At 32.7% G+C, this 26,613-nt stretch overlaps 2 protein-coding genes across 4 annotated transcripts in view; one reads left to right on the top strand and one right to left on the bottom strand.

Moving 5' to 3' along the window:
• LOC119834760 (TNF receptor-associated factor 4) overlaps positions 1–22,049 on the top strand; it is a 55,032-nt gene extending 32,983 nt beyond the window's left edge. For 2 of the 3 annotated variants that reach the window (XM_038359230.1, XM_038359229.1), the window contains 6 exons: positions 16,428–16,532; positions 17,540–17,701; positions 18,108–18,257; positions 18,770–18,934; positions 19,434–19,694; positions 20,376–22,049. In XM_038359230.1, coding sequence (XP_038215158.1) covers positions 16,428–16,532; positions 17,540–17,701; positions 18,108–18,257; positions 18,770–18,934; positions 19,434–19,694; positions 20,376–20,729 — 1,197 coding nt within the window. In that variant the 3' untranslated portion in view covers positions 20,730–22,049. Of the gene's footprint in view, positions 1–16,034; positions 16,143–16,427; positions 16,533–17,539; positions 17,702–18,107; positions 18,258–18,769; positions 18,935–19,433; positions 19,695–20,375 lie in introns of those variants that run through there. The other variant, XM_038359231.1, reaches the window with a different exon arrangement.
• A 1,437-nt stretch (positions 22,050–23,486) lies between these two features.
• Positions 23,487–25,468, bottom strand: LOC119835016 (probable DNA replication complex GINS protein PSF2). Its single transcript, XM_038359597.1, has 3 exons — positions 25,100–25,468; positions 24,686–24,956; positions 23,487–24,261 (listed from the first exon to the last, which is right to left on the bottom strand). Exons 1-3 carry the CDS (start codon positions 25,342–25,344, stop codon positions 24,187–24,189), a joined length of 591 nt encoding a protein of 196 aa, XP_038215525.1. The 5' UTR covers positions 25,345–25,468; the 3' UTR covers positions 23,487–24,186.
• Between the last annotated feature and the right edge of the window lie 1,145 nt (positions 25,469–26,613).

The raw sequence follows: 26,613 nt of genomic DNA, 5'->3' as shown, positions 1-26,613 counted from the left end.
GTAACTACATGCTAACTTAGAGTATCTTAACTTAAAATATAAAATAATGCACTTTATAAGTAATAAAAAGATCTAACTAAACTAAATTCTGTTTACATATTTATAGAAATATGTCCAAATTCATAAATGAAATGACTATATTAGTACAAACAAGAAGAAATTTAAATCGGACCATAAGTCAGGCAGCAGCTCTAAAATAAAAAAAAATACCATCCGAAATCAGTTCAAACAGTCGAGAATTCTGAGATCACCAATTCAAAGATGCAGTCGAATTTATAACCCCCTTTTTTAAGTCGGTAAGTATTTTCTATGCATATAACCAATGCTCGCTGTCCAAAAGACACGTCTTCACAAACAACAAAATAAACCCGTCTGTTTGTACACCAATCCTATAATTATAATGTAATCGGATCGTCTATATCTTATAAATGATAAACCGTTAAATTATTGAACATGAACGGATATGTAACTTGATAGCGTATCACGACTCAAGTATTGCACGGATGCGAAAAAAAAAAATGACTATCGATAATATTGTATATCCGGATGATATTTGAATCTGATTTCTGTTATCAGAACTCTGTGTTTAGATCTTTTTTGTTAGTAGTTCTTAGGGACCAAGGTTTTTTGGTTCGAATATGGAAAATAACAATTTATATTATAGAACGCTTTCTTGCGAAACGGATTATCATATCTGTATGAATAGATAGAGATAGATTATAGTCTGGATTAGCAAATAGGCTTCTTTATACCCGGGTACCATGCTAGCAACGCCACGAGTTACATCTAGTTATACATAAAACATAGGCTATGACTAAAATGGCCGGCCATTTTAGACCTTAGGGTCATTCATTGGTCAGAATCTATTTCATAACACTTATAATTACAAATGGATATGGCAGATGCTGACAAGCAGGAAAGGCCTTGCGGAGGCACCTGCGCATGCAGATGTTATAACATTTCGGAAGATTTAACGCACGCATGTAACAGCTGACGGCAAAAAAACATTACCTGAGCTCAGAGATTTTCATTGATCAGCTGATCCGGCAGCTGCGTGGGACATTTGTTCAGTTTAACCGATTTAAGTGGCTATTTGGTGGAATGTACAAATAACTATAGTAATGAATATATACTGGATCGGAATTTTACTTTATTGACTTTAAAAGTATATACTGAAGAAAATAAATGTATGATATAATTGAAGGATGTTAAAAAGTGTCTTATTATGCTTGATGAATAAAAAATATACCTTCTAAAGTAGTAAGTATATTAATGGAATACGTTTACTCCAAATTAAAATTTTTGTTCAAACAAAAACGATTTACTCCGGCTCTATATCCTTAAATCCTTAATACATTACTAATATTGAAAAACCTTCCGCTACCTGATATAACAGCACCATTAAGCACCCACGCGCTGCAACATTTTTTGTGTCTAATAAAAAGTCAGCTTTGTAAAACGTTAGGGCCTCCTGCCAGCTGTTTTCGAGCGCTCAAAGGGCTCTCAAAATTTACAATTTGTAAACAGCCAGCGTCTGTTTTGTGTCCGATGTTTATTGATGTATCTCCCTCCCTTTGATTTTAAGTACCTTTTAACCTTCGCTCTGTATATATTGATCTATTTATAAATGTATCTAGTAAGTATATCTATCAGTTAGGTTAATGTTGGGTTAGGTTAAGTTGTTAATCGGTTGGTTATTTATAATTTAAGTTCTATTTTCATGCGTATTGTTTTATTGGTTTGATAATATGTAGCATTGGTTAATATTGAGTTATAGAGCGATAAACAGCTTCTGTTAATATATAAAATTTCAGTAAATATTGCCTTATTTATTTATTTTGTACTACCCTTTCGCCAGCAGCATTACCAGCGTAGTTAAAGGAGAAGATAAACAGTGCCGGAGGTTTCTCCCATAACTACTCCTATTGAGATGTTTCCGAGGAAAAATCTATTCTATGTCCTTTCTTGGGTCTCGAGGCATATTTGTACTAAATTTCATTCAAATCGATTCAGTCGTATAGGCTTGAAGAGAGAAAGACGGACAGTCTAACATACGCACTTAATTCTTGAAGAAATTCAAAATCGAACTATTATCCGTTAAAATATTACATGCAAACAAATATGACTAATACAATAAAACAACTGCTAATCCTGTGAAATCCTCAAAACCGGTAATTACTGCGCTATAAATCTTTTAAAGGTATCATTTGTAAGAATTGATTGCCTTTGATGTCAGACGGATGGCAATATTGTGTGAAATTGTGGTTTCACTAACTATTGTATCCAGTTTAGATACTATAAGTTAGTACAAGACAAGTAAAATGAACAACAGTAAACATAATTATATATATCTTTATTTTATTCTTCAAATGTCCTACGTATTATCCACATCGTATATGATGAGATAATCTATCATCCATAAATGGATCATCTAACACTAAAATAATTTTTCAAATCCGACAAAAAACTTCAAACTTTTCACTTTGTATTATTAGTATCGTTTGGTTTTTAAAGAATCAAATTTGTTCGGGTCACCAAAATATATTATACTAGCTGCGCTTCGCGGTTTCTCTCGCGTAAGTCCGTATCCCGTAGGAATATCGGAATAAAAAGTTGCCTATATGTTATTCCAGTTGACCAGCTGTCTACGTACCAAATTTCATTGCAATCGGTTCAGTAGTTATTGCGTGAAAGAGCAACAAACACACACACACATCCTTACAAACTTTCGCATTTATAATATAAGTAGGATTATAGATTAATAATATTCAAGTTACCATTTCTTAGATATGCTTAGGATCATTTAACAACTAAACAATTTTTTTATTTTCTTGCGCAATTACTTAAGCGGCCACTGAATATAAATAATTTGATTAGATGTTACGAATATTGTCTGCGATACAATAGACACTTTCACACGCTACTTATTAAAATATGGATATATATTATTAAATATATTTTTGAGAACATATTAATAAAATAATTAGTATCCTTATCTGATAGTATATTAGTTTTGATAGTTAGATCAGTACTGATAGTACCTAATTTATTTATTATAGTATTAACCAACTAAATAAACTGTTTAAATAAATAAATACTCGTAAATTGTTTAAAACCAGCACGATTTATTGTTTTCGTTTACCTATATTTGTTTCCGTGCTAAAACTAAATCAGAATTGGGAGAAATCCGTCACATATCGTGTGACACACGTGAATGACCTGACAATCTGGCCTCACATCAAAACTAATTTAATACTCTTAAGATATTAACCAATCGGTACTATAACTGTTCTTTATTGAAATGATTGACTTTAATAGGAGCGTTTCTGACGTTCAATACTTATCTTCAATGAGTATTTAGTTACAGATATCGTAATTATAATACCATAATTATTACCTATCAAGACAGTTCTACGATTTATTAACTCTTTAACAACAGCGGTTCGACTCTATTCTATTGTGGTTCTTCAATCAAGTTAATTTTATAGGTGGAGGCACGCCCTCGCTTCTATGATTATTTTCCCATCCAATGTAGATAGACCTGCCGTATAGTTAATGGTCCATAAGTGACCCAGGCCAAACTAATTGTATACTCTTCTTTTAATACGTTTACAAAGGTAAAAGCTATTTCTCACAGCATAGGCGCATCAAATTTAAACTATTTTTAAAGAAATCGATTTTGCAAAACCATAATTATTTGATTAATTAAATGTTCATCTTTCGCTGCATTTAATAAACGTTCAATTAATTCATTTATTAAATGGAGCTTAAAATCATGATCAATCCGTAAATTCTTATCGTATAATCTAGAATCTAGATTATTTAATTAATATTGACTGTCAATTGACCGGATGCCCCGCCATATTTAAACTTTGATCGCAATTCAACTCAACCGCATGGACATCCGGTCACTGCGTCCTTCATACTATTTCCAAAGCAAAATAAACCATAAAATGGGACTGAACAAAAAACAAATTTGGCTATCGCAGACTTTACAAGAGCGTTATATCAATTTCGCTTTAAAACTCAATGGAATTAGACCTAATATTGCATGTAAGGATAGTAATCGTTTTTAGAATAATTCTTCCTTAATCTATGAGAAAAACGTAAATACAAGTAAGGTCATTGTATAGATAATAAAACTTGGACATAATATAATTGAATGGACAAAAAACGGTCGGACAAAATCCGTCGGTTATAAATACGTTAATAAAATGATACCTACGTAGAGAATTGTGAACTGGGACTGATATTGCTTTCATAATATTAAAAGTTTTTATAAGCTTAATATAATTATAGCTAATTTATTCAAAGAAACAACAAAGTTTTAATTTATTTAGGACAAAACGTGAAAAATTTTTACAAACACGCGTCAATAAAAAATCTACAAAGACACATTTCAAGTAAACATTGGATACAGAAAACAACGTCACATAACAACACCGTCTTGTATACAACAATAATGATTTAACTGTATCTCGAATAAATATTCTTGTATAATCTGTGGTTCGGACGCGACACGAATCGCCAAGACCGAGTCGCGTTTCGCGTAAATGATTAACAAGTCTCGCTGTGGGAGAGTTGGAAATAAGCTCAATGTTTAGTCATCCTTTTGTAATGCGTACGCGCATCGCTTTTTAAATTTATCGCCAATATACGACACTCTTAATCTTTATACAAAATCGATAAACGTGTATGAAACATTTTATGTTTGACCATAATGGAAGTAACAAAGAATTTAAGCTGTAAGCTTGTAGGTAATTACGATTTTTTTGTAACCTTGGTCATAGTTGAGACGTCAAGGCATGTTAATTATCTGTAAACGAAACAATTAAGAACTGTGTTAAACTAAATGCGTAAAGCGAAAACATTTCAAATTAAGTATGAACCGTCGAAGACGTCCTCAAATATTCGAAACGTCATGCGAATCCTTCATCCTTCATTATCTTCATATTCAAAACCCTCAGGCAGTATTTTATAGCCGAATTTTGAAAATGGCAAGACATAACTTTGCTCATCTTATTGTTATTTCGTTCCCACGGACGACGATGCACGCAAGATTTTTTTTACATACATCCGCGCTCCGTTAAGGAGCCAAATAAAATAAAACTGACGGGTTCATGATAGCCATTTGATTGTTCACTCTATCATTAGAGTACATTATCTGTTGTTTCTTACATGCGTAAGCACTTTTTGACGTGTGCTAGTAGCATGATTTATCATCTGTGTTTAAGTTAATTTCTACACCATATGGTCTGGCTGCTGCAACGATTAACTTTAAATTTTCTTCCGCGCGTTCCAAATTCGAATCATTAGTATTCTCCACATTAGATTATAACACTGTCAAAATGACATATTATTTTTTTTTATGATGGCGTAAGTATTGATCAATGGAAACATAACAGTTGTATACTAATGTTAGTAAACTACAATGCAATCTCAAACTGTAGGAAGTCGATTTTGCAAACCCACTTTAGGACCGGTTTGGCGCTTCGGAGTTTCGCCTCTTAGCTGGCTCACTGAGTTGTTATTATAATCTTAATCAATGTGTTATCGTCCTTTATATTATTTTTAAATACATATTCCTTTATTGATATTTCTTGGCCAAATACAGCATATTAAGACTTACCTATTGATTAAATAAATTAATTATATATTTACCTTTGAATTTTTGTACCCCACGCAAAATTCGTGTCCTTCTATTAGATGGAGTGTATTCGTTGAAATTTAGCCATGATGAATTGTAATAAAATAGTTCTTATCAAGGTGGGTTCAATTTTGTTGAAACGATGCCCATATACAGCCAAATCGTCAGGTGTAACGTGGGTGTCCAGGTGTGGTGCGACCTTTACCATTTATTAATTTTACTCTTTAGTTAATTTGTCTGTTTTTGTGCTAAGTGAGTGTCGTGTTGTTGGTTAACGGAATAATTAGAACATAGATTATATTTTAATGCGATTTTTATTTTAGATTTTTTTTTATATTGAAGTGACAGGTGACGTTTCGCGCGCTTGACAAGTTGTGAATTAAAAATAAAAAATGAGTTACGTAGATTTTCTCTATGACTTGCTTGAGGTTTGTATAATATTTTACAATAACTTTATATTATTGCTTCCATGTTAAAAATTATATAATTATAGCTAAAGTGCTTACGTTACGATGTACCGATAAATATTTAAAATGTATTCTTAGAAGACATTACCGTCCGTCGCGACTGCGGCCGTGTGAATTTGTGTAATTATTATTTAACAATGGATTCCAGTTATTTTTTGTTTTCATCTGTCCCGATAGTACTCGGTTATGAGTCCACATTTAACTATAATAATTAAAACAGCAGCTTTAATATTTCATTATCAAGATAAGAATTAAATTTAAGTTGATTTGATTATTTAAATTCATCTTGTGTGTTTAGTTTTTCTATACGGTTAAAATTTGAAAACATAATTTGAGTTACAAATATAGTTTGAAAATACAAAACGCCTTTGATAGAATGAACTAAATTGTCTAACTCGCGATAGAGTATACGTAAGCAAAATAATATAATCCTCTCGTTTCTTATGATCCCCAATCCCTGATAAATGTACAAAGTTTGAATGAAATCTATCCCTTTAAAGTGAGTGAAAATCGAGTCCAAAGGAGTCGGCTACATACACACATACATACATACAGACAGACAGGTGAAACTAATAAAAGCGTGTTAAAAATACGCTTCGTATCGACAACAATTATTGTTTTAATGTACTTACCACGTCTTTATAAATTTCAAATTAATAACGGTTATAATTTCTTTATCGAACGTAAAATGATACATACAGTATTAATTTATTATTCTTTAAATATGTAACTAGTACTTACCTACTCTTCTAATAGAAAAAAAATTATCTATTTTTAAAATACGTAGGTATATACCCGTTCGTCCGTTCTGCGTAACCTACAGAAACGTTACTTTTTGAATGATCATTAAAATAAATATATCTATAGAGGTCAAAGGAAGTGAGAGGCCACACATAGAAACCCGTGGAATGCCCAGCCGGGCTACAACAGGTTCGATTCCGACATGTATCGACATGCACGAGCATTTTTGATCCAAATTTGTTAACTTGTCTCGTATTGTCTATGGCCAGAAAGTAAAACAACTTTTTTGTGTTATGCCATTAAAATTTTAATAATGATTAAAATTTTTGAACCTATAAGTCCGAACTATGTTAAGGTATGTCTTTTAAAATAGTGCATTTGTTTGTTTGTTCACAACATCGGTTTAACAAAGACACCAATTATGTAATTGATGAACGGCTTTTGATAAAATGTGGGAAATTGTGGGAGCGGCGGTAACTTGCATTCAATTAGGCGTAATAAGATGAGACCGTTTTACATTTACATTGTTTAGTTAAATAATCGTGTTGTCTATATTTTTATATGTGAAATGCTTTAACTATTCCTTCTTACTGAAATATATAATGTATGCTTGATAAACTTATAAGTTATGCACACAACCACAAAAGCTCAGATTATTATTAACGAAAAATGCAAAACAACTTTACAAAATTCTTATCAAAGATAGCTTATCTGTTTCCAGAATACGTTATGCTTCATAATGTCAAAAAATCCACATTAGATACACTACAGGAAGTAAATTGTCAAATGTACAGTGATTCATTATTTAACTATTCCTTGTGACGTCAATTACGTGATGGTCATTTAGATTCCTAGTATGGAAAATGTTAATAAACTTTTTAATATATTGAAATTGTTCAGACATAGACTAAAAATACATACTTAATTACAAAACCGACTGGAATGGATTTTTGCGGGTATTTTAAAAGCAAACTCTTTAAATACATATACAAAATAACTTAATCTTACCATCTTTTTTCGTATTACGCATAAGAAAGAAGTGCTACTTTTTGAAGTTTGTCAAATTAAAGCCACAATAAACATATGCTTTGAAACGACAAATAGAACTTTCTAGACAAGTCGTTAACACTTGATATATTTCTTTATAAAATTATTTCAACCGTAACGCGGTCATTATGTTTTTAATACTTTGCCTTCGTAATTCTGTCACCACCACCAATGCTCCCTCCCTTTCTATTTATTTAACAGTGAAAAGGACGACAGGATAGTGAAGATTTATGAAAACTATAAACCTATCCATTTACTATTAGCTTGTTGCTTTTATAACATCAAGAGTAATTGGTTTAAAGTGTGCTCAAAATTTTTCAATTCTTATCGTTGTTTTGTTAATAATTGCCGGAGATACGTTCTGTTAAATTCATAAAACTGTGTAAATTAATGTTTCATAACCTTTCATATAACTGTAATTTGAATAGAAGTTGTTTTAATTCGTTCCACATTTGAAAACGTAGTCTGATGGTAAATAAATTACTTAGAGATTCCAAAATACTCCTTTTTAAATAGACAGTGTTTGTTGTTGTTGATAAATTAGTAACACGTTCAAATGAAATGTCTTATATTCTTACGCTGAGTTTCAGATATGGAGATCTGCAGAAGTGTGTCAAAGATAACGTTTTCGAATGCATGGTAGCTTTTTATTGCTTTCTCGTTCCTAACCAATTAAATTAAAAAGGAAGGAAAGAAGCGATGTACAACGAATTTATATTAATAGCTGATATTCAATATTGAGACCGGTCACAGGCTGTATAAAGACCAAGAATGAAATAGCCATACACAATAGTTAAATACTGACACCTCACGTCAAGCATTCGCGGATCAATGTCCGAATTAAAAAGAAATAGACTCACCCGCACAACAATATCCGTTTCCGCTGATCGATCAATCTGCGCGGACGCATACACAATTGGCAATTGGACACTTAAAGGGGAATTTTATTACCTAATAGGACTGTAATTTATTTTATTGAAGGTACACGGATTTGATGTACTTACACGTGAAGTTATTCAAGCCTTATATATGTTATTTTCGTAATAAATTTCATTTTCACTATTTCACCACAATTAAGTTTTACTTTCGGTACAAAAAAGTCTCTATCCACTAACTAGATTGTATTTATCACAGAATATATGTCCGTCTAACATACAGTTACAGGATTTACGAGTTTTTGATGAAACCAGAGAATGCCGCTGCATGATAGTACCGAACCAATGGACCCAATATTACGTAATAGCAGCTAATTAATCAAATATCAAGTAACGCTATCACCACAACAGACACACCGACAGTTCTCCTTATGGATGCATAAATCATGCGTCAAACCGCCGGAACATATAACGTTGCGCAAGCCCTGATAATTGTTCTCGAGTGCATATTGTAATTGTGAGAGCATTCGTACCGCATTACAATGTGTGTTTTTGAGGAAAATTATTTATATTTGTCTCTGCTCATTACATTTGATTGGACATAAATAGTGTTATTTCTGTCTGTGTTACAAACATAAGTTACAAAAAATAACCAAAACTTAAAAAAATATCTATATTGTAAGAATTCTTGCTGCCCATATGACAACGTTGTATATTTCTCTATTGAATAGCTCATTTTAAAAATATCTTAATATATTACGAAATCCTACTAATATTATAAATGCGAAAGTTTGTCAGGATGTGTGTGTTTGTTGCTCTTTCACGCAAAAATACTGAACCAATTGCAATGAAAATTGTCAATGACAACTGGAATACCATATAGACAACTTTTTATCCCGATATTCCCACGGGATACGTACTTACGCGAGTGAAACCGCAGGGCGCAGCTAGGTATGACATAAAATCGTTTTAAACAGTTGACATTCTGCTATTGAATCTCACTAAATAACGAATAATGACTACATTAGCAACGACATTGTATGTACCTAATCGCGTATTTCCAATATGTGCATACAATACATACGAGAATACGATCCGCTTAGTTTAAATCTATACTTATATTATAAGGAGGAAATATTTGTATGTTTGTAATGTTTTCACACAAAAACTACTGGAACTATTTCAAAAATTCAACTCCCAACCCAACCTATAATAGGCTTTATCTGTACCACGGGCAAAGCTGGGGCGAACAGTTGGCGTAGTTAATAGATTGCAAAATAACACCTATTGTATATAAATATAATGTATAAATTTTATTGGCATCTCAAATTGAGTTCGGCTTTCGCAAACGAAACTCATCGTTATTGGCAAATATTTTACGATGTAATAATTGAAAACTATTAAATTTATGTGAAGAAAAGATTAAATAAAGATTTGTAAATTGAATAAATTTATAACGCTTAAGAAAAGTTATGTCAAAAATATTTGTTTTTTGAAATTTCTTGTTATACATATTGTGAGTATATAAATGTAAGTACTTTAACTTAAAAATATTATAAATGCGTTAGTGTGTTTGCTTGTCTATCTGGCACATCGCAACGGAGTAAAGGACGAACGACGAAGGAGAAACGGAAGGCTAGATAGTAGCGACATATGTTACTTTTTAACACAGTGAGACATTTGATACCAATGGAAATTTTCTTTAAATTGCAAATAGATAGTGTGGTATTAAGATAAATCTAATAAATATGATATTTTGTTTCGAAAAATCTAAGCTATTATCATATGTATTAGAGTAACAATAACATATCTTATATACAATGTGACGTGTCACATTGATAACCTTTTTTTGAAGTGGGTTAAATCAGTCTCCATTCTTACATTGTTATGCGGAAAACCTTGACATGGAGTTAAGTTATTTATATAAACGAATTTAAGTTATGCATGTATTCAACGATGGGGAAAGGATATGCAATATGACCTCTTGGTTTCAAATGTGGTCAAAAACTATCGCATCGATATAATTTGTTTTTGCAATAGTATGGACAGGGGTCCACTAGCCAGGCACAAATTTCGTCAAGCATTTGTTCCGGGCTGATAACTTGTACATTGGTTAAGTGGTCTTTGAGCATGGTGACCGTCAGTTGATGATCTATTGTTGGGTTAAGCAGTGGTGACTGAGTGTCAAAAAACCAGTCATTTCATGTTAAATTAAATGTTTCTAGTTTAATTGTAACGTTACAAAATAACTAGTTATATTATAAATGCAAAAGTCACTCTGTCTGTTTGTTCCTCTTAGACGCCTAAACCACTTAACCGATTTGGATTAAATTTTCTACGGACATAGTTGAGACCCGCAAGGATATAGGATAATTTTTATGCCAGGAATCCGACGGGAATGCAACTATATGGGGCAAACCTTCCGCCTGTTTTTCTTTGACTACGCGGTCGCAAAGCTAGTCGTTCATAATAAAAATAGAATTAAAATATTAAAATAAACCAGTCTTGGAAATAAATGAAATTCAACACTCACTCAGTGATGTACTAATTGATATCAAGTCGCTTGACAAGTGGATTATTTTTGGTTGGCATTTGTTTTTCTTCGCCGCATAAGAAGTAAGAACCTTATAATTCAAATGTTACTCTGTTTGAGATTTGAAATCGGATACCTGCCACACACAATACTCGAATATATAAACTGTACATAATTAGATTAAGTCAATATCGTATTGGGTTCATTCTGTAATATTTGATGTTTTTAATAAATAAAATAAATAAAACTTTTCAATTATGTAAATTCCAAGATCGAATTAGTTAATATAACCGTACAAAAAAGCAGAAGACACCTCTAGTCTTGGGAACGTCAGTTGATTTAACAATGGTAACAAAATTTGTATACCTAAACATAAATTCTTTTTTACCAACAAAATTTTACAGACAGGTACATACAATAATTAACGATATTTATATATTAAGCTAAAGAGTTTGTTTCTTTGTTTGCTTGAACGCGTTTATCACTAGTATGTCGTTTTGGATGAAACTTTGTATAAATAATATATTATAATAGTTAAAAAAACTAAAAAACACGCTTTTATAATATTTTGAAAATTGAAAAATGGAATAATATTATCAAATTAGTGTATTGTCATCGGTCCTCAATAAATCTACAAAGTTTGAACGAAATCTACAAACAACCATACAGGTGAAGCTAATAAAAAGCGTGTAAAATGGTTCCTATCCGAGAAAGGAGGAAGTTTATTGTCCAGAAATTCCAAGGAAACTAGAATTAGGCGTTAAAACCCTGTATTGTCCTTACACTACGCGGGCAAAGCCGCGGGCGGAAAACTAGTCATAAATAATAGCTTTTCGCGTAAAAATTATCATTTTATCTATATTTTATATTCATATATATGAATAAGTAGGATGCATTATAAGCGTTCGGCGCTTGCCGAATCATGTCTGCAAACTGCTATTCAAGTCAAAATTATCAAATAAATTTTATATTTCGTTTATACTTTTTATAATCTCTTTGACTGACACGAACTATTCGCGTAAATCATGTAAACATGATGTAGATCGACATACTGTAAACATGTCGATTGGGATGCATTAACATTCTGACGATGACCGCTTGTCGTCTTTGTTTACATCGTATCTTTGATTGTCTTTGATTTCTAGATTGATTTAGAACTGAACAATTAGGAATGTCGATAAAATGTATGTACTAAGTAGAATGATTGTTTTCCTGTTCTACTCCAAATTCTAGGAGAAGATTTGATGAGATTTTTCTCGTAATAAACAAAGCACTATAAAAAGTTGCACCACAGATAACACTAGCTGCGCCCCGCGGTTTCACCCGCGTAAGTCTGTATCCCGTAGTAATATCGGGATAAAAAATTGCCTATATGTTATTCCAGTTGTCCAGCTATCTACGTACCAAATTTCATTGCAATCGGTTCAGTAGTTTTTGCGTGAAAGAGCAACAAACACACACACACATCCTTATAAACTTTCGCATTTATAATATTAAAGTATAGGATAGTAGGATAGGACTATACTGTGTTGCACGTATAAATTACAGCAGAATTCCGTTTTTATGTTGTTTTTACGTCAATACAAATCGTTGCTACAAATAAAAACCAATACAAAATGTTACATTGTGTGTGTACACTTTAACTTTCATCATTACATGAGTTGCTACTAAGCATTTTAATTTATTTTCTATCGGACCATAAAAATAAATAATTTTAACTAAAGGGAGCAATTTTACAAACTGTTTTAGAACCTATACTGTTAGGTTCAAACGAATCCACTTGGTCATTATTTTTCATAGTCGGTTAATATGATAAATCACAAGATACCAGACAAGCCATCTCTTCCTCGATAACGCAACTGGTAATTACAATTGTAAAATAGATTATATATTCCACGGTAAGGTTCCGCTAACCGGGCATCGAACCCACTTCCGTTCCATGCTATGAACGAAGTTTTTACCATAATTTAATATTGTAAACAGTACTGTTTATTACGTGTTAATTTATTGAATGCTACATATGTTTGTATAAAGTTTTTTAGACGGTTTTCGTTATAAATCCGTTAATATACTTATTTTTTCTCAATAACTGCTCGATATACTATCTAGGTTTAGGGTCTAGTATATATCTTTACGAAATCCGGTCTTAATTGCAGGTAATATACTTAAGTAATCTTTTTTAATGTATGTCTCTATCTAATATACCTAAAGTATAAAGTTAATTAAAATATAATACAGACTATTTATTATTAACTTCACATTGCAAATTCGCGCTTATATTTATATACAACAACGCCATCTATCCGCAGTCTAAACACAACATATAGCACGAAGAATAAATAACCCATTTACAGTAAAACAGCATATTTATTTATACTAATATTATAAAGTTGAAGAGTTTGACGCACTAATCTCAGGAACTACTGGTACAATTTGAAAAATTCTTTCAGAGATATATATACCATTAATTGAGGAAGGCTATATATGTGCCGCGGGCGAAGCCGGGGCGGACAGCTAGTGATTTTAAACTTGTGTGAACGTTATTTGTTGATTTAATTCTACATGTTACGAAGTATGTTCTATACTTTATCTAATAAAATCTAATGTTTCTTCTACGTAAAGGTAAAGTACGTGACTCTTTTTACATTTTAAATTATCATTACTTTTAGTATTACGCCGAATGCTATAAATAAGACATAACAGCGGATATGGAGGCTAATAAATTGTGGCAATTGTGTACCAAAATAACATTAACTGTAAATGAACGGGGTAATTCAATTGGACACGTGGTTAACTACTGTTTGTATGTCATACATACCTTGTATCTAGATATGTTTTTAGTGATATTCGACCACAGTTGTTATAAGGTATTAAAATGGTATAACAGATTTATGTTACCACATGAAAAAAAAGTATTCCACAAAATTCAATCATAGTATAGGGCGTTTCACTTTTTGTAGCAAACGAAAGTTATGATCAAAAACTGATGTAAAAAGCACAACTTATGGGCGATAGAATATTAATTTATCTTCATTTATATAGATAATATAGCAATCTAATTTCGTAATTATCTAGCAACTAGATATTGACGAACGATCATTTCAATTGCTTCATTAATTTGGCAAAATACATTGAAAATATAAAATCTAAATATATTGCAAAACATCCGCGAACAGGTTTATACATATATGGCATAAAATATTGTCCAATTACACTCCGCTATCGGCCCACCAGCCGATAATTGCAACATATCGCCCACACTAACCTTCCTAGTTTCTAGATTTAGCTTTTAGTATTTTAATTAGGTATTCGATGAGGCCTGTGCTATTCTCAATATTTTTATTAGGTTTAAGGATCATCTCACATTAGAAAGTACATACAATTTTGACGGATTTAAAAAAAATCTCCGTGGAATAAATATAAAATTTCTAATGATTTAAATAAAAAAAAAATTATATTCTAAAGATCTCTCCCTCCTCTCTCCCCCTCCCCTCAGAATTTTGTAGTTCGATCATCTCCTTTATAAATAAATCAATTACACAGGATTATACCTCCCAAGAAGTGGTAATTTCACAATGATTAGTCAGTTATTTAATGTATGTACATAATGCTTGGTGTAGGTGTGAAGTCCGAGAATTCATGTTATTTCGACGACATTCTCAATTTTAATTAACATATCCTTGATCATTCCATAATCAATCTAACCAATCGTCCCTTATATGTTTTTCATGTCTCAATTAAACTAACCCGCAGCGTTGCTAACAATTCGTATAATATTAATGAGATGACATTTATTAATCCAATTTTAGCTCGGCTCTTTAAATTGATCGTATCTGGTATTAAAATGGAATCCGAGCGTGTCACTTGTGGCATAGCAACATTATTTACCCGCTGCACTTCACGGCAGAACGTCGTAAATGACATATGTAAAATCACGTTGTGTTTACGATACAACGCGTTCTATAATTGAGCGATGCGGGAGAGTTCAACACATCGCGGTTCATCTTTTTAGAATACGACACAAATAACATTCTATATTTGTAAATTATACACGGATAGCTTTAAGAGCGAACGCCCATGGTCACTCATCCATACAATTTTCAGCTTTGTTGCTTAATAACACGTCGCATAATCGCACGTGTAAATATACAGTATTATGTGCTTTTATCCTGATTTATAGAATACGGATCCTAAGGTGGTGCTGTTATGCAGCAGCCATGCCGATGACCACATGCATCAATGTTTGTAAATAGAACGTAGCGTATTATGTTGTTGGCTTTATGAATGGCACGACATCCATTGCTCGTTCTCTTGGCTGTGATGCGGTGGTGCTCTCAGAAACGCAGTGTTGTATTGCGTTCGAAAGATAGTAACACAAAATTATATTTTAGTCGTATGGTTTTTGGCTTTGACATCTTTCTACCTACCAATGTTTCGGATGCTTCATTGTTAGTTCTAGTTTGTTTACAAACAACATTGAACTCTAACTCTATCATTCATAGTGTGTATATGTAGTTACGAACAGATGAATTGATCATCAGATTCCATAACCGAATGAACTTACTAATTATTAAAGTAAAAGCATTCTCAGTTTGTTCATAATTCATCTGGTTTTGGAAGTGAAAAATCACGCTTATCTCGAGACAAACAGTGGTCCACCAGCCATCTGTTCGTTGCACCCACAGATAACAAAATTGTACAAACGGGGACAATACTATGCATTTGGAGTCGAGCCCTTGTGACGAGCGCACTCGCGCTTCGCTCTATTGCGCGCGAAAAACAAATCCGCCATTTTGCATATTTCGACGATGTGTTCCATATTCGAACGTACGGTGCGTAGCTGTTTGATACTCTCTTTGAGATGTGGTTTATTTTTGATCGCGTTGTCCTATTTAATCCGTTATGCTTGTGCCGCGTGCGTTTCCATCAGTCTACTAACGTTGCTTTTGACGTCGTGTATTCGTTCTCTCTTTCAAAATGTTTAAATATATAGTTAATAAGTTAAAAAAGGTGTCATCTAACTGTCACCTTTTCAGTTCAAACAACGTAAATATTTATGATATATTGATATTGTTTGTTTTATTATAAATTTTTAAGCTATTTTATTTTTGTTACAGATATATCCTGATCCAGAATCGGAGAAGGCTATAATGGGTTCGGTGGTGTACTGCATCCACCACAAGGAGGGATGCCAGTGGTCCGATGAACTCAGAAAATTGAAGGTTAGTGACTGGCAGTTAACATTGTTTAGATAAGAAACAGAAAGGAGGGCGCTCTATCGATCACATTTCTGGCACGTCATGTTTGACATATTTTTTTTTATCTACGTTATTTTTTATATATGGAGATAAGTCCTTGTTTTGTAAACATGTCACCATAGAGGATCTGAGAAACAAAATTTTAACGTTCGGCAACACGTTTTTTTAATCACTACGGATGAATATAACATATTAAAATTAAAGAGAATAAAGAATTAAGATACAATACATAATCGGCGTATTCATGTGTTTGCGATAAAAACTCAATTAAATTTGATTTACAAGTCCCGGCGTTAAACTAGGACAATATCGCAATATTATGTCATAATGGGCGCATATATCACTGATAAATAGGCGGCACACATGCAGATTATTTACACAAGTGGCAAACTTATTTGCCTGTTTTGAGATTAGCGTATTTGCTTATTTATTGGGCAAGGCAATAACTGTAAATATTTACTGAATTCCTGGATGATATTAATTTATTTGAGCTGTAAACAACGCAATTGCAAATATAAAGCAATGAGTACAGATTTAAATATTAAGTATGTCCACAATGGTGGACTTAACAGAATAAAATTTGAGTTTTTTTTTAATATAAAAAAAAATATTTAAGCTACTTGACTGTAAATACAAAGACACAACAATCTTAAAAAAGTCATTTGTTCCAAATACGAAATCTCCTAAACTTCCAGATCCACATATTCAAATACCCCTTGCCCCATCTTTTACCCTTAGCAGTTAATTCCACAAAAAAGCTCGAACGGCCATTTCTTTATTTGCACGTTTGTGGGAAAATATTGATACAACATCATTTAACTTTTTAATTTAGTGGATCTTTGATTATCACGTAATGTCTAATCAGCATATTTTAAAGGATACACTGTTTCGTATAGTATTAAATTAAATAAATATGAAATAAGTACCTAGTTAAATAAATGAATGTATGTGCTAAATTAATCCCTTTTTAGGCGCACCTTAACACGTGCAAGCATGACGCAGTGCTGTGTGCGGCGCAGTGTGGAGCCATGATACCTCGCGTGCTGATGCAGGACCACCTGCGGTACACCTGCCCGCGGCGCAGGGCCAACTGCGAGCATTGTGGAAAGGAGTTCTCCGGGAGTGCTTTGGAGGTGCATATTTTGATTTATAGTATAAATAAAAATATACTAAGTAAAAAAATAGAGAAATAAGCCGAGTTGGTTGAGTTTCAAAGCATCTGGTAAAGAATTATGTGGTGGGGTTAATCGCGGTGTCTTGTCACGTGGGATTGTGGAGCAGTACTTTAAGGATAAAATAATACACTAAATTAATAATAACATACATAATATAACCACGCAATGAAATATAACATACACTAACCTAAAGTATATAATCATATCTAAAACTTAATGTATACAGTCATTAAGGGTTGTTACTTCAACTTTCACAACAGGAAGATATTCGTTTTTGCCCGTAAGGCTCAATATAATCATCGTTCAGAGTGCCGAATAGGCCTCTCAGTACTATCCCTCATTAATAGTTTATCCCGAATTCCAGGAGCACAGCGGCAACTGTGGCCACGAGCCGGTGTACTGCGAGAACAAGTGCGGCGCGAAAGTGCAGCGGCGGCACACGCAGCAGCACGTGCAACAGCACTGCAGCAAGCGGCTCGTGCCCTGCCGGCACTGCGGCCAACGCTACACGCAGGTGTGTTTGAAGCTATTTCATGACATCTGTTGTCATAGCAACACATCCAATACCTCAAATTCCCAAGATTCAATATCCCGTACGATAGGTTCGATAAATATTCAATCAGCTTAAACTGCTTGGTAATACTGCTTCTTTTTAAAGATGAAAGAACAGTCAAACAGTCGTGAAAATATTATGTTTTGAAATTGTCTGAAAACATCGGACATGTCCTGTAATAAATATATAGAATCGTTCAAAAACAGGAAGTTTGACAAATTTAAACTGCAAATTAATTATTAGCAAATTAATTAGTAGTAGGTATTCTAAAGTAATTAACTAACTATGTGTATAATACTTAAAGTACCAAACCAAATTTTAATGAAACCACACAAGAGGTATCAGCCATAAAATAAAAAAATGAGGTTCACCCAGTCGAAATTAAATGTATCTAAAACATAATAACGTATTATAAAATATGTAATAAAATATTTTTTTTAAGTCGAAAATTATAATCGCCATTTATGTTACAGGACACGGTGAGCGCGCACGGCGCGACTTGCGCGCGCGCGCCGGTGCCGTGCCCGCAGCGCTGCGCCGCGGCGCCCGCGCGCGACGAGCTCGACGCGCACCTGCGGGAGCACTGCGCCGCCGCCGCGCTGCCCTGCGCCTACAGGGACGCGGGCTGCCGGTTTAAGGTGAGATGCAAAATATAAATATATCTTTAATATACGGTGGCTGAGTGACTGATAACAATGCACATCTTAAACTACTGGAATATAATATAAGAATAGCTTTTAACCACTATGATGTAGACAATCGCAGACACTTGTTAGTTGTATTTAAGTAGCTATAGATTTATTTACTTATTGTCCAATTTTGTTCTTGGTAAAATGGGTCTATTCGTGTAGTTTTAAAATAGAAATTGGTATTAATATATATTTTTTTAATTAGGCTAGAAACACGATGTGATAATAATACATGTACGAGTTTATAAAAAAGTATTACATAGAGAATGAGCATAAAAATTTGTATTATAGATGCAAGATTCGACGTTCTTTTTTAGATGACGTTAAAATTAAAGCTGATTCCGGCCAATTTCAGTCAGTGTCGCCAAAAAATAAATTATAAATAATAAAAATTTTCAAAAAAAGAGCACCGCCACAAACTCGGATACTCACACTAACATATTTGCAGGGCACGCGCCAAGCCCTCGACCGTCACACAGAAGAGAGCTGTCAAGCGCACCTCGCGCTCGTATGCGGAGTGGCCACGCGCCAGGCGCGGCAGCTAGAAGCACTGCGTTCTGCTCTGGCAAGACTCGCTCTCAACCAATCTGGAGCCCTTGTGTGGAGGGTCACGGACTTTGCCGCCAAAATGGCAGAGGCCAAGTGCAAGGAAGGCGTAGAATTAATTTCCCCTGCGTTTTACACGAGCCAGTATGGATATAAATTGCAGGTGAGCGTCATTAAGAGTCATCGTTTATATTAAAACATAAAGATCGCTTTTATAAGCCGCTTGAAACTTAATAATTTATTTCATTGAGTGAATTTTAAGTAATACTGACAATGTGATTACACTCGTTGGGTTTTAATGTGAATAATGAACAATATCTGAGAACAAAAAGCCCCTTAATTATATTGACATCATTAAAACAATGTCGATTTGTCATAAACACCAAACTGCTAATAATAACTACGATTTTATTTTGTTGTAACACATTATGACAGTTCGCTTTGTTTGTTTGTAAACAAAGGGAGCAGTTATTTATACCAATGAATAATATCGTGTGACTAACCCACTGGCTGTAGTAGAACTAAATCGGTGACGCTTAGTCACGTCACTACGCCGGCGTATACTTTTTATTTTGTATAATTAATGATGTGGAAATGTACTTGTGCAAATCAATTTATGTCGTGTAAATTTGTCGAATGACGGAATATACAATTTTAAACAAATAACTAACTCGACAAGTCGAGATATTTCGATTTCTAATTATACTTTTGCTTTTTACTTCACTGCTATATCAAAATTCACTGTTATGTATTTTTACGAGGTTTAACTTGTTTTTAATATTATAGTCGATAAAAGACATATAATTATAACATTTTATTTATTTATTTTCTTCTGTTGTTTCAGGCGTCGCTATTTTTAAACGGCAACGGTGCCGGCGAATCTACGCATATGTCGGTTTACATCAAAATCTTGCCCGGCGAATACGACGCTTTGCTTCGTTGGCCGTTCGCTCACACCGTCTCTTTCACACTATTCGACCAAAGCTCCACGCCAGACAGAGCATGCAATATCGTCGAGAGCTTCGTCCCAGACCCCACGTGGAAGAACTTCCAACGACCCTCCAAGGAACCTGATGCGTTAGGTTTCGGCTTCCCCAGGTTCGTCTCGCACGAAATGCTCAAAAAAAGGAATTTCGTCAAAGATGACGTCCTCTTCCTCAGGGTCAAAGTCGACCCGAGCAAAATAGTCGCCGTGTAAACCAAAATAGTCACTGTTATTTAGTATTAGATAATTTAAAAGTCATAGATGTAATGTGTACATAGCTAGATATAGATCCGTTCGGATAGTTGTACTGGCAAGTTATTGAGCTTGTTTAAAATTTCTATTCCCGATTTCCTTTGACTAATTGGTAGCTGTAAATACTTAGTTAAGAGCGCGTTCGCTGCATTGTTATCCTTTCACTGAAGATCTCTTGAATTTCATTGCCGACGGAAGAACGTAACAAACTGAGCTTGTTTCAAAGTAAATCGGCTTAAAATATTTCTACACCAATATCTTGTGCCATATATTTTTATAATACACACATTTTTATAGTATCCTGCAAAAATCGTGTGTAATGTGTTGCAACCGTTTGTTCGTAAGACATTTTTGGTCGCCTTGTACAGATTAAAAAAGGCGTTTTGAAAAATGTATGAACTAGAATTATTTAAACATATATTAATATTACCTTTGAGACACGTTTAGGTTTGTTATTCGGCAGATCTTTGTATATATAATTCTTATTTGCATAATTTATCAAAATATATATTTATTGTATATACAGATTGACATCTTCGAATTGTATTGTAAATATAAAGAAATAAAATAAAATCTCGTATTTGTGTGTTTAACAAGCTGGAGCTAGACCAAAGTGTTTTGATAACTTTGCGTGAGAAAAAAGATGTTGTACATTAAGTAGAGCAAAGTTATTCAACGCAAATAAAAGACGGCCAAGTCGTTAACTTTTATTTTATTTGTAAGCGTTTGTGTCAAATATAATCTCGTTTATTTTCTAAGTGTCGCAAAATCATTTTCTAAATTATACTTTGGATCTCTAGAGAACGCTTGCTTGATTGAAAATTAATCTCAACCGTAATGTTACATTCCAGAGCATTATTGTAAGAACGATATTATAATATGTCGTGACAACATAATATTTTGTATTCCTCTATAGTCTAAGTATTAAAGACGTATTTCTTACGAAGCGTGTAAGCAAGCTTGAAGTCATGCTGTCCTACTCTAACTCAATGAAACCAGTAATCGTGAAAAGGACAGCATAATTTCCGGCGGTGCGATTTACATTTTTGTTTTTACGAGTGTTTTTTCATTCAGATCAATGCCAATGTCTTACGATAAGTTTAGGTTTCAATCTAGAGATTTAGATCTTTTAGATAACCTAGCTTAGATTTTAAGTACCTTATGAATAATGACAATGAGACTAACAAATTTAGTTTTTAATTAGCTATAAGTTGCGTTTACGCATTCATAATGTATGTACATGATAGTTTATAAGGTGAAAAATATATTTTTTCCTTAAAATACTTCTTTTAATTAATCCCTTTAAAAATATTTTAGCTTAGCAATAGCCAGCCAAGCTACATCGTTGGCTAATTATATGACGCGTGAGGGCTGTATTTTAACACGCTTTTATTAGCTTGGCCTGTATCTATGTATGTAATGGAATCAATTTTCATAAATTTCCAGAAGTCTGATTAATTTAAAACTTTGCATCCGTATCAAAGACCGATGACAATGCAATAATTTAATAACAGTTTCCCATTATCCATAATGGATTTGCCAGGATTAATAAATTCTTTTGCAGATCCTTTGTAGAAGAGAGAGAAAGATAAAGCTAGGGGGGAGAAAGATAAAGTATGAGTTAATATTTTTAAATATTACAATCATTATTGGTAACTGTCTATGAGAGGTTAGTTATGAACTACAGTAAAATGCACCCCACGCTTTTTACTCTGAATTGAATCATTGTTTTAATAACATAAATTATATTATAATTTTGTTTTGAGGTGATTCATTATGATTGTTTCATCTGCAACTACAGTTACATTAAACTCTTTGCCATCAAAAATTATTTTCTAGTTTTTAGTTCAATTTGGAATAAGCGTGTTTTTTTAAACTATAATTATTTATTTACCACGGCGAATATGGGGTAAGGCAGTATATCATAAAAGCTGAGAACCAATGTTCTTTAAAAGTTGACTCATTTCAAATTGACTTCAAGTAGACTGAGTACTATGATTATTAATAACTTAGGCGTATGAAATATTGAAGAACAAGCAAGGGCATGAAATAAAATAAAAAAGATTAAGAAAATACTTTATTTACAAATTTACAAAATTATATTCAAAATATATTTTTCTCGTGCACAAACACAAAGGCATAATTTATCTTACTCCACAATAAATGTAATTAGCAAAAAATATTATAGAGTAACTAGCTGCGCCCCGCGGTTTCACCCGCGTAAGTCCGTATCCCGTAGGAATATCGGGATAAAAAATAGATGTTGGCCGATTCTCAGACCTACCCAATATGCTTACCAAATTTCAGAGGAATCGGTCAAGCCGTTTCGGAGGAGTATGGCAACGAAAACTGTGACACGAGAATTTTATATATAGATTTTGTCCTAAAATGGATGGATCTTTCAATGAAGTTACCATCAAATGTTTGATAATAAAAATAATAAGCGAGTTACTTTTATCTGATTTGTGATTATAATGTTTAAAATTTTAGCTAATTACTCTGATCCAGACTTCAATCATACAACTTTTCTAGGTTTGAGATTGCAAAAGGTATATTTGAATTGTCATCTCAAGAGACTACATAAGTTAAGTGTGTTTACAATAAGTATATGGTAAACTGCACTGAAAAACAAATTATGTATATGCTAATTTGTTGTGGTATAGATAACAATGTTACAAATTTAATTTTATAGAAAAAAATACAAAAACGCCTCTGTAGATTATTTTATTTTAATGATGAGAAACTATGCTTATATATGGGCAATAATTCTTATTTCTTCTCTTCATTTATTAACTTATTAAGGGAATGATTACATTGTTATATCCAATGATTAGAGAATTTTTTTTTCTATTTTTATTTTGTTGGCTAATAGTGGCTGTTCTTTTAGCTACTTCTTTAAATATATTATTGATTGTAGTTGAAATTTTACAATACACTCTTATGTAAATACATTTGTTAAATCAATGTGACCAAATTGAATGACATTCTGTAAGAATATAGCAAAACTTTATAACATGATCACTAGTAGTGGTACATGACATATATAACACTACTAGCTGACCCGGAAAACGCTGTTCTGCCTTATTCTATCATTTATAGTTATAAGGAATAGATGTTGGCTGATTCTCAGATCTACCCAATATGCATACAAAATTTCATTTGAATCGGTCCACCTATTTCGGAGGAATAAGGTAAATAACATTGTGAAACGAGAATTTTATATATAAGACTCTGGTATCACAAACTAGTGCATATCAAATGATGGAAGACCTTTTGAAATCGGTTAATGAGATGAGCTCTTCTAAACAAACAAACTCAGCCTTATATCACAAATACAGAATGACTTTCTATTTACACCAGGTGTTTGTAATGTTCTTATTATTAATTTTCCATTTTTGCCTCCACAAGAATTTTAGTTTCAAATGTTCTGGGAGGTCCCCGATTGACTGAATGTTGAACTGTTTAATGTTGAGGGAGTTGATTTTTTGGACATCTGAAATAAATTTAAAAATCTAATTAATTGCAATAATATCCACACTTATTTTGCCTACAAAATTTAATTTACAATGAAAGAGTTATGACATTGCTCACTATATCACAGGGAATGAATTTTAAACATCTTATTATAGTCATAGATAAAGTTAAGGCAAATCAAATAATCCATTCTATACCTTATAAGCAAGTATGAATTATCCTATAACCTATTGCAACAGAGAGCAAAGCAAAGGAATTACGAAATAACGTTGACATTATTAAATATTATGTTGAATTAGTTCACTTACATTATCATATTCTTTACCATGTAGCAGTTCTGTCAGTCAGTCATATTTTTTTCGTCAAAATTTTGTATGTGTTATGTACCTATATGACATACCTATATAATTGATACTGTATCATTTATTTAAATACAAACTTACCATTTGAATTCTCAACAGCTCATCCATTGCTGATGGTAAAAGAGGTTTGACTGAATTGATTTCCATCATGGTAAGATGATCCAATCTACCATAAGAGCCTCCAGACTTCATCAAAGCATCCATAGATGTCCGTAACTTGGACATTCTAATGTCCCAAATATCTTTGATTATTGTTTTTATTTCCGCAGCATTTGGTACATCTTCCAAGGCCGCGCCTAGTATAAGTTTTGCTTCAACCATGTAATGTTCATTAGGCATTTTGGTAAAGAACCTGAAAATGAAAATGAGAATTGGTTAATAAAGAAGTTCTTAGATTTAGATTTATTTAAGGAACATCTTTTTGCCAATATGAAGACCAAATGATAAAATGTCAATTTTTTTACATTTTACTTTATTAATAAGTTTATTGTTAACCTGGACTTCTTTTCTTCCTCCTTAATATTTTCTAAATTGTCCATGTCCATCCATTCTGGTGGGACTATCCTACATTTCTGTTTTTGTTTTAACATTACAGCTAACCATAATGGGACGTTCATGGGTAAACCCGCTCGAAATGGTCCAAATTCTCCGCTAATTAAATATATTTTGTCGTAAGAGAAGTTTGGAATTATACTTATGATTCTATTTTCTCCTATGAATTCAATTTCGTAGGGGTCCATTATAGGTACTAGGTATTAAATATAAGCGAAGGTGGCATTTCAATACATCAAGGACTTGTGAAAATTTGCTAAAACTTACAAACTACAAATAAAATAAAAAAGTTACAAAAAGGATAAAACGTAAATAGTGAATGTCATCAATTTGATTGTCAAATAAAGGCGCGAAAGTATGGTCACGTTCTGTTATTTTTAATAATTATTGGTTAGTGTAGATTTTATAAATATCGAATTTATCGGTTTCACTTATTTTACTACCGATTTTAATTTTAATTTTTTTACACAATGAATATGAAATTTTTAAATTTTCTTTATTTTGTTGTTTAATAACATGACTAAACTAATTCTGTTCTTTTTCTGCCATCTCTTAAAACAAACAGAAACTAACATCATACCGAAGACATGTCTATTTGGTATTGTATATCTATTTGGTATATGTAATAAAACTATGCAATAAATGCAACAGATGGCGCTTTAATAAATAGTGTCAGATTGGTAAGCACTTATGACTTGACTTATTATTCTGTGACTCGTTTTCTGATGATGATTCAGTTTTCAAATTGGAGAAGTTTAAGCTTCTTGACATTTCTTAAATAATAAATCTTTCCCTTGATAAGAAATGTCAAAATTTTAACGACGCAAGTAGTAACTATTTAGCATTAGTGGTATTAGTTAAATAAATAATATATGGCTTGTAATTGTACTTTAAGAAAATCAATAAAATATGAAAACAAAACAATACTCGTCTGTTTCAATAATTTAGTTTACAGAAAACGTAAACGTATGACAATTTAGGATTAATGTACTCTTTGAATATAAGTCTAACGCATTCTTAGCTAGCTGCCGAGTAAGATAATAATTCGAATGTCAGAGCGATCGATGCAAATCGCTTTCGCAAAGTGCAAAGTCCTAATTACTAGCAGTAAATTAGGGTGCCCGGTTGACAACGTCGCAGACGGTTGATATTTATGGAGATTTGCTGAGCGGACTCTCGGATAGTTTCATTGTTTTACGACATGCCAACATAAAATTTGTTGACTCGACTGTTGTGCTTTTTCAGTTTAATTTTATCGTCTTTTGTATTGAGTAAGAAATATTTAAAGCTTTTCATCATACAAAATAATTGTTGGGTTCTTGGAATTAACTCTGGATAAACATGTTGAGTTGTTTGTCTTCAAATTGAATGGATGGAATGGAAAGATTATATTACGAATGATGTTATTCAAATGATATCTAACATATTTATTTATGGTTTTTGACGAATAGAGTAAC

This window comes from Zerene cesonia, chromosome 20 (assembly GCF_012273895.1).
Source record: "Zerene cesonia ecotype Mississippi chromosome 20, Zerene_cesonia_1.1, whole genome shotgun sequence".
Lineage (NCBI taxonomy): Eukaryota > Metazoa > Arthropoda > Insecta > Lepidoptera > Pieridae > Zerene > Zerene cesonia.
The sequence above is the reverse complement of the archived record's forward strand: the minus strand, read 5'-3'. Positions and strand labels throughout refer to the sequence as shown.

What these genes read in the sequence shown, in the direction of transcription:
- LOC119835016 (XM_038359597.1), bottom strand. Translation starts at nt 25,344, where the DNA reads ATGGACCCCTACGAAATTGAATTCATAGGAGAAAATAGAATCATAAGT. An exon ending in GAGGAAGAAAAGAAGTCCAG is followed by an intron (nt 24,957 to 25,099) that starts GTTAACAATAAA and finishes TTTCATTTTCAG; the next exon opens with GTTCTTTACCAAAATGCCTA. An exon ending in AGCTGTTGAGAATTCAAATG is followed by an intron (nt 24,262 to 24,685) that starts GTAAGTTTGTAT and finishes AATTTATTTCAG; the next exon opens with ATGTCCAAAAAATCAACTCC.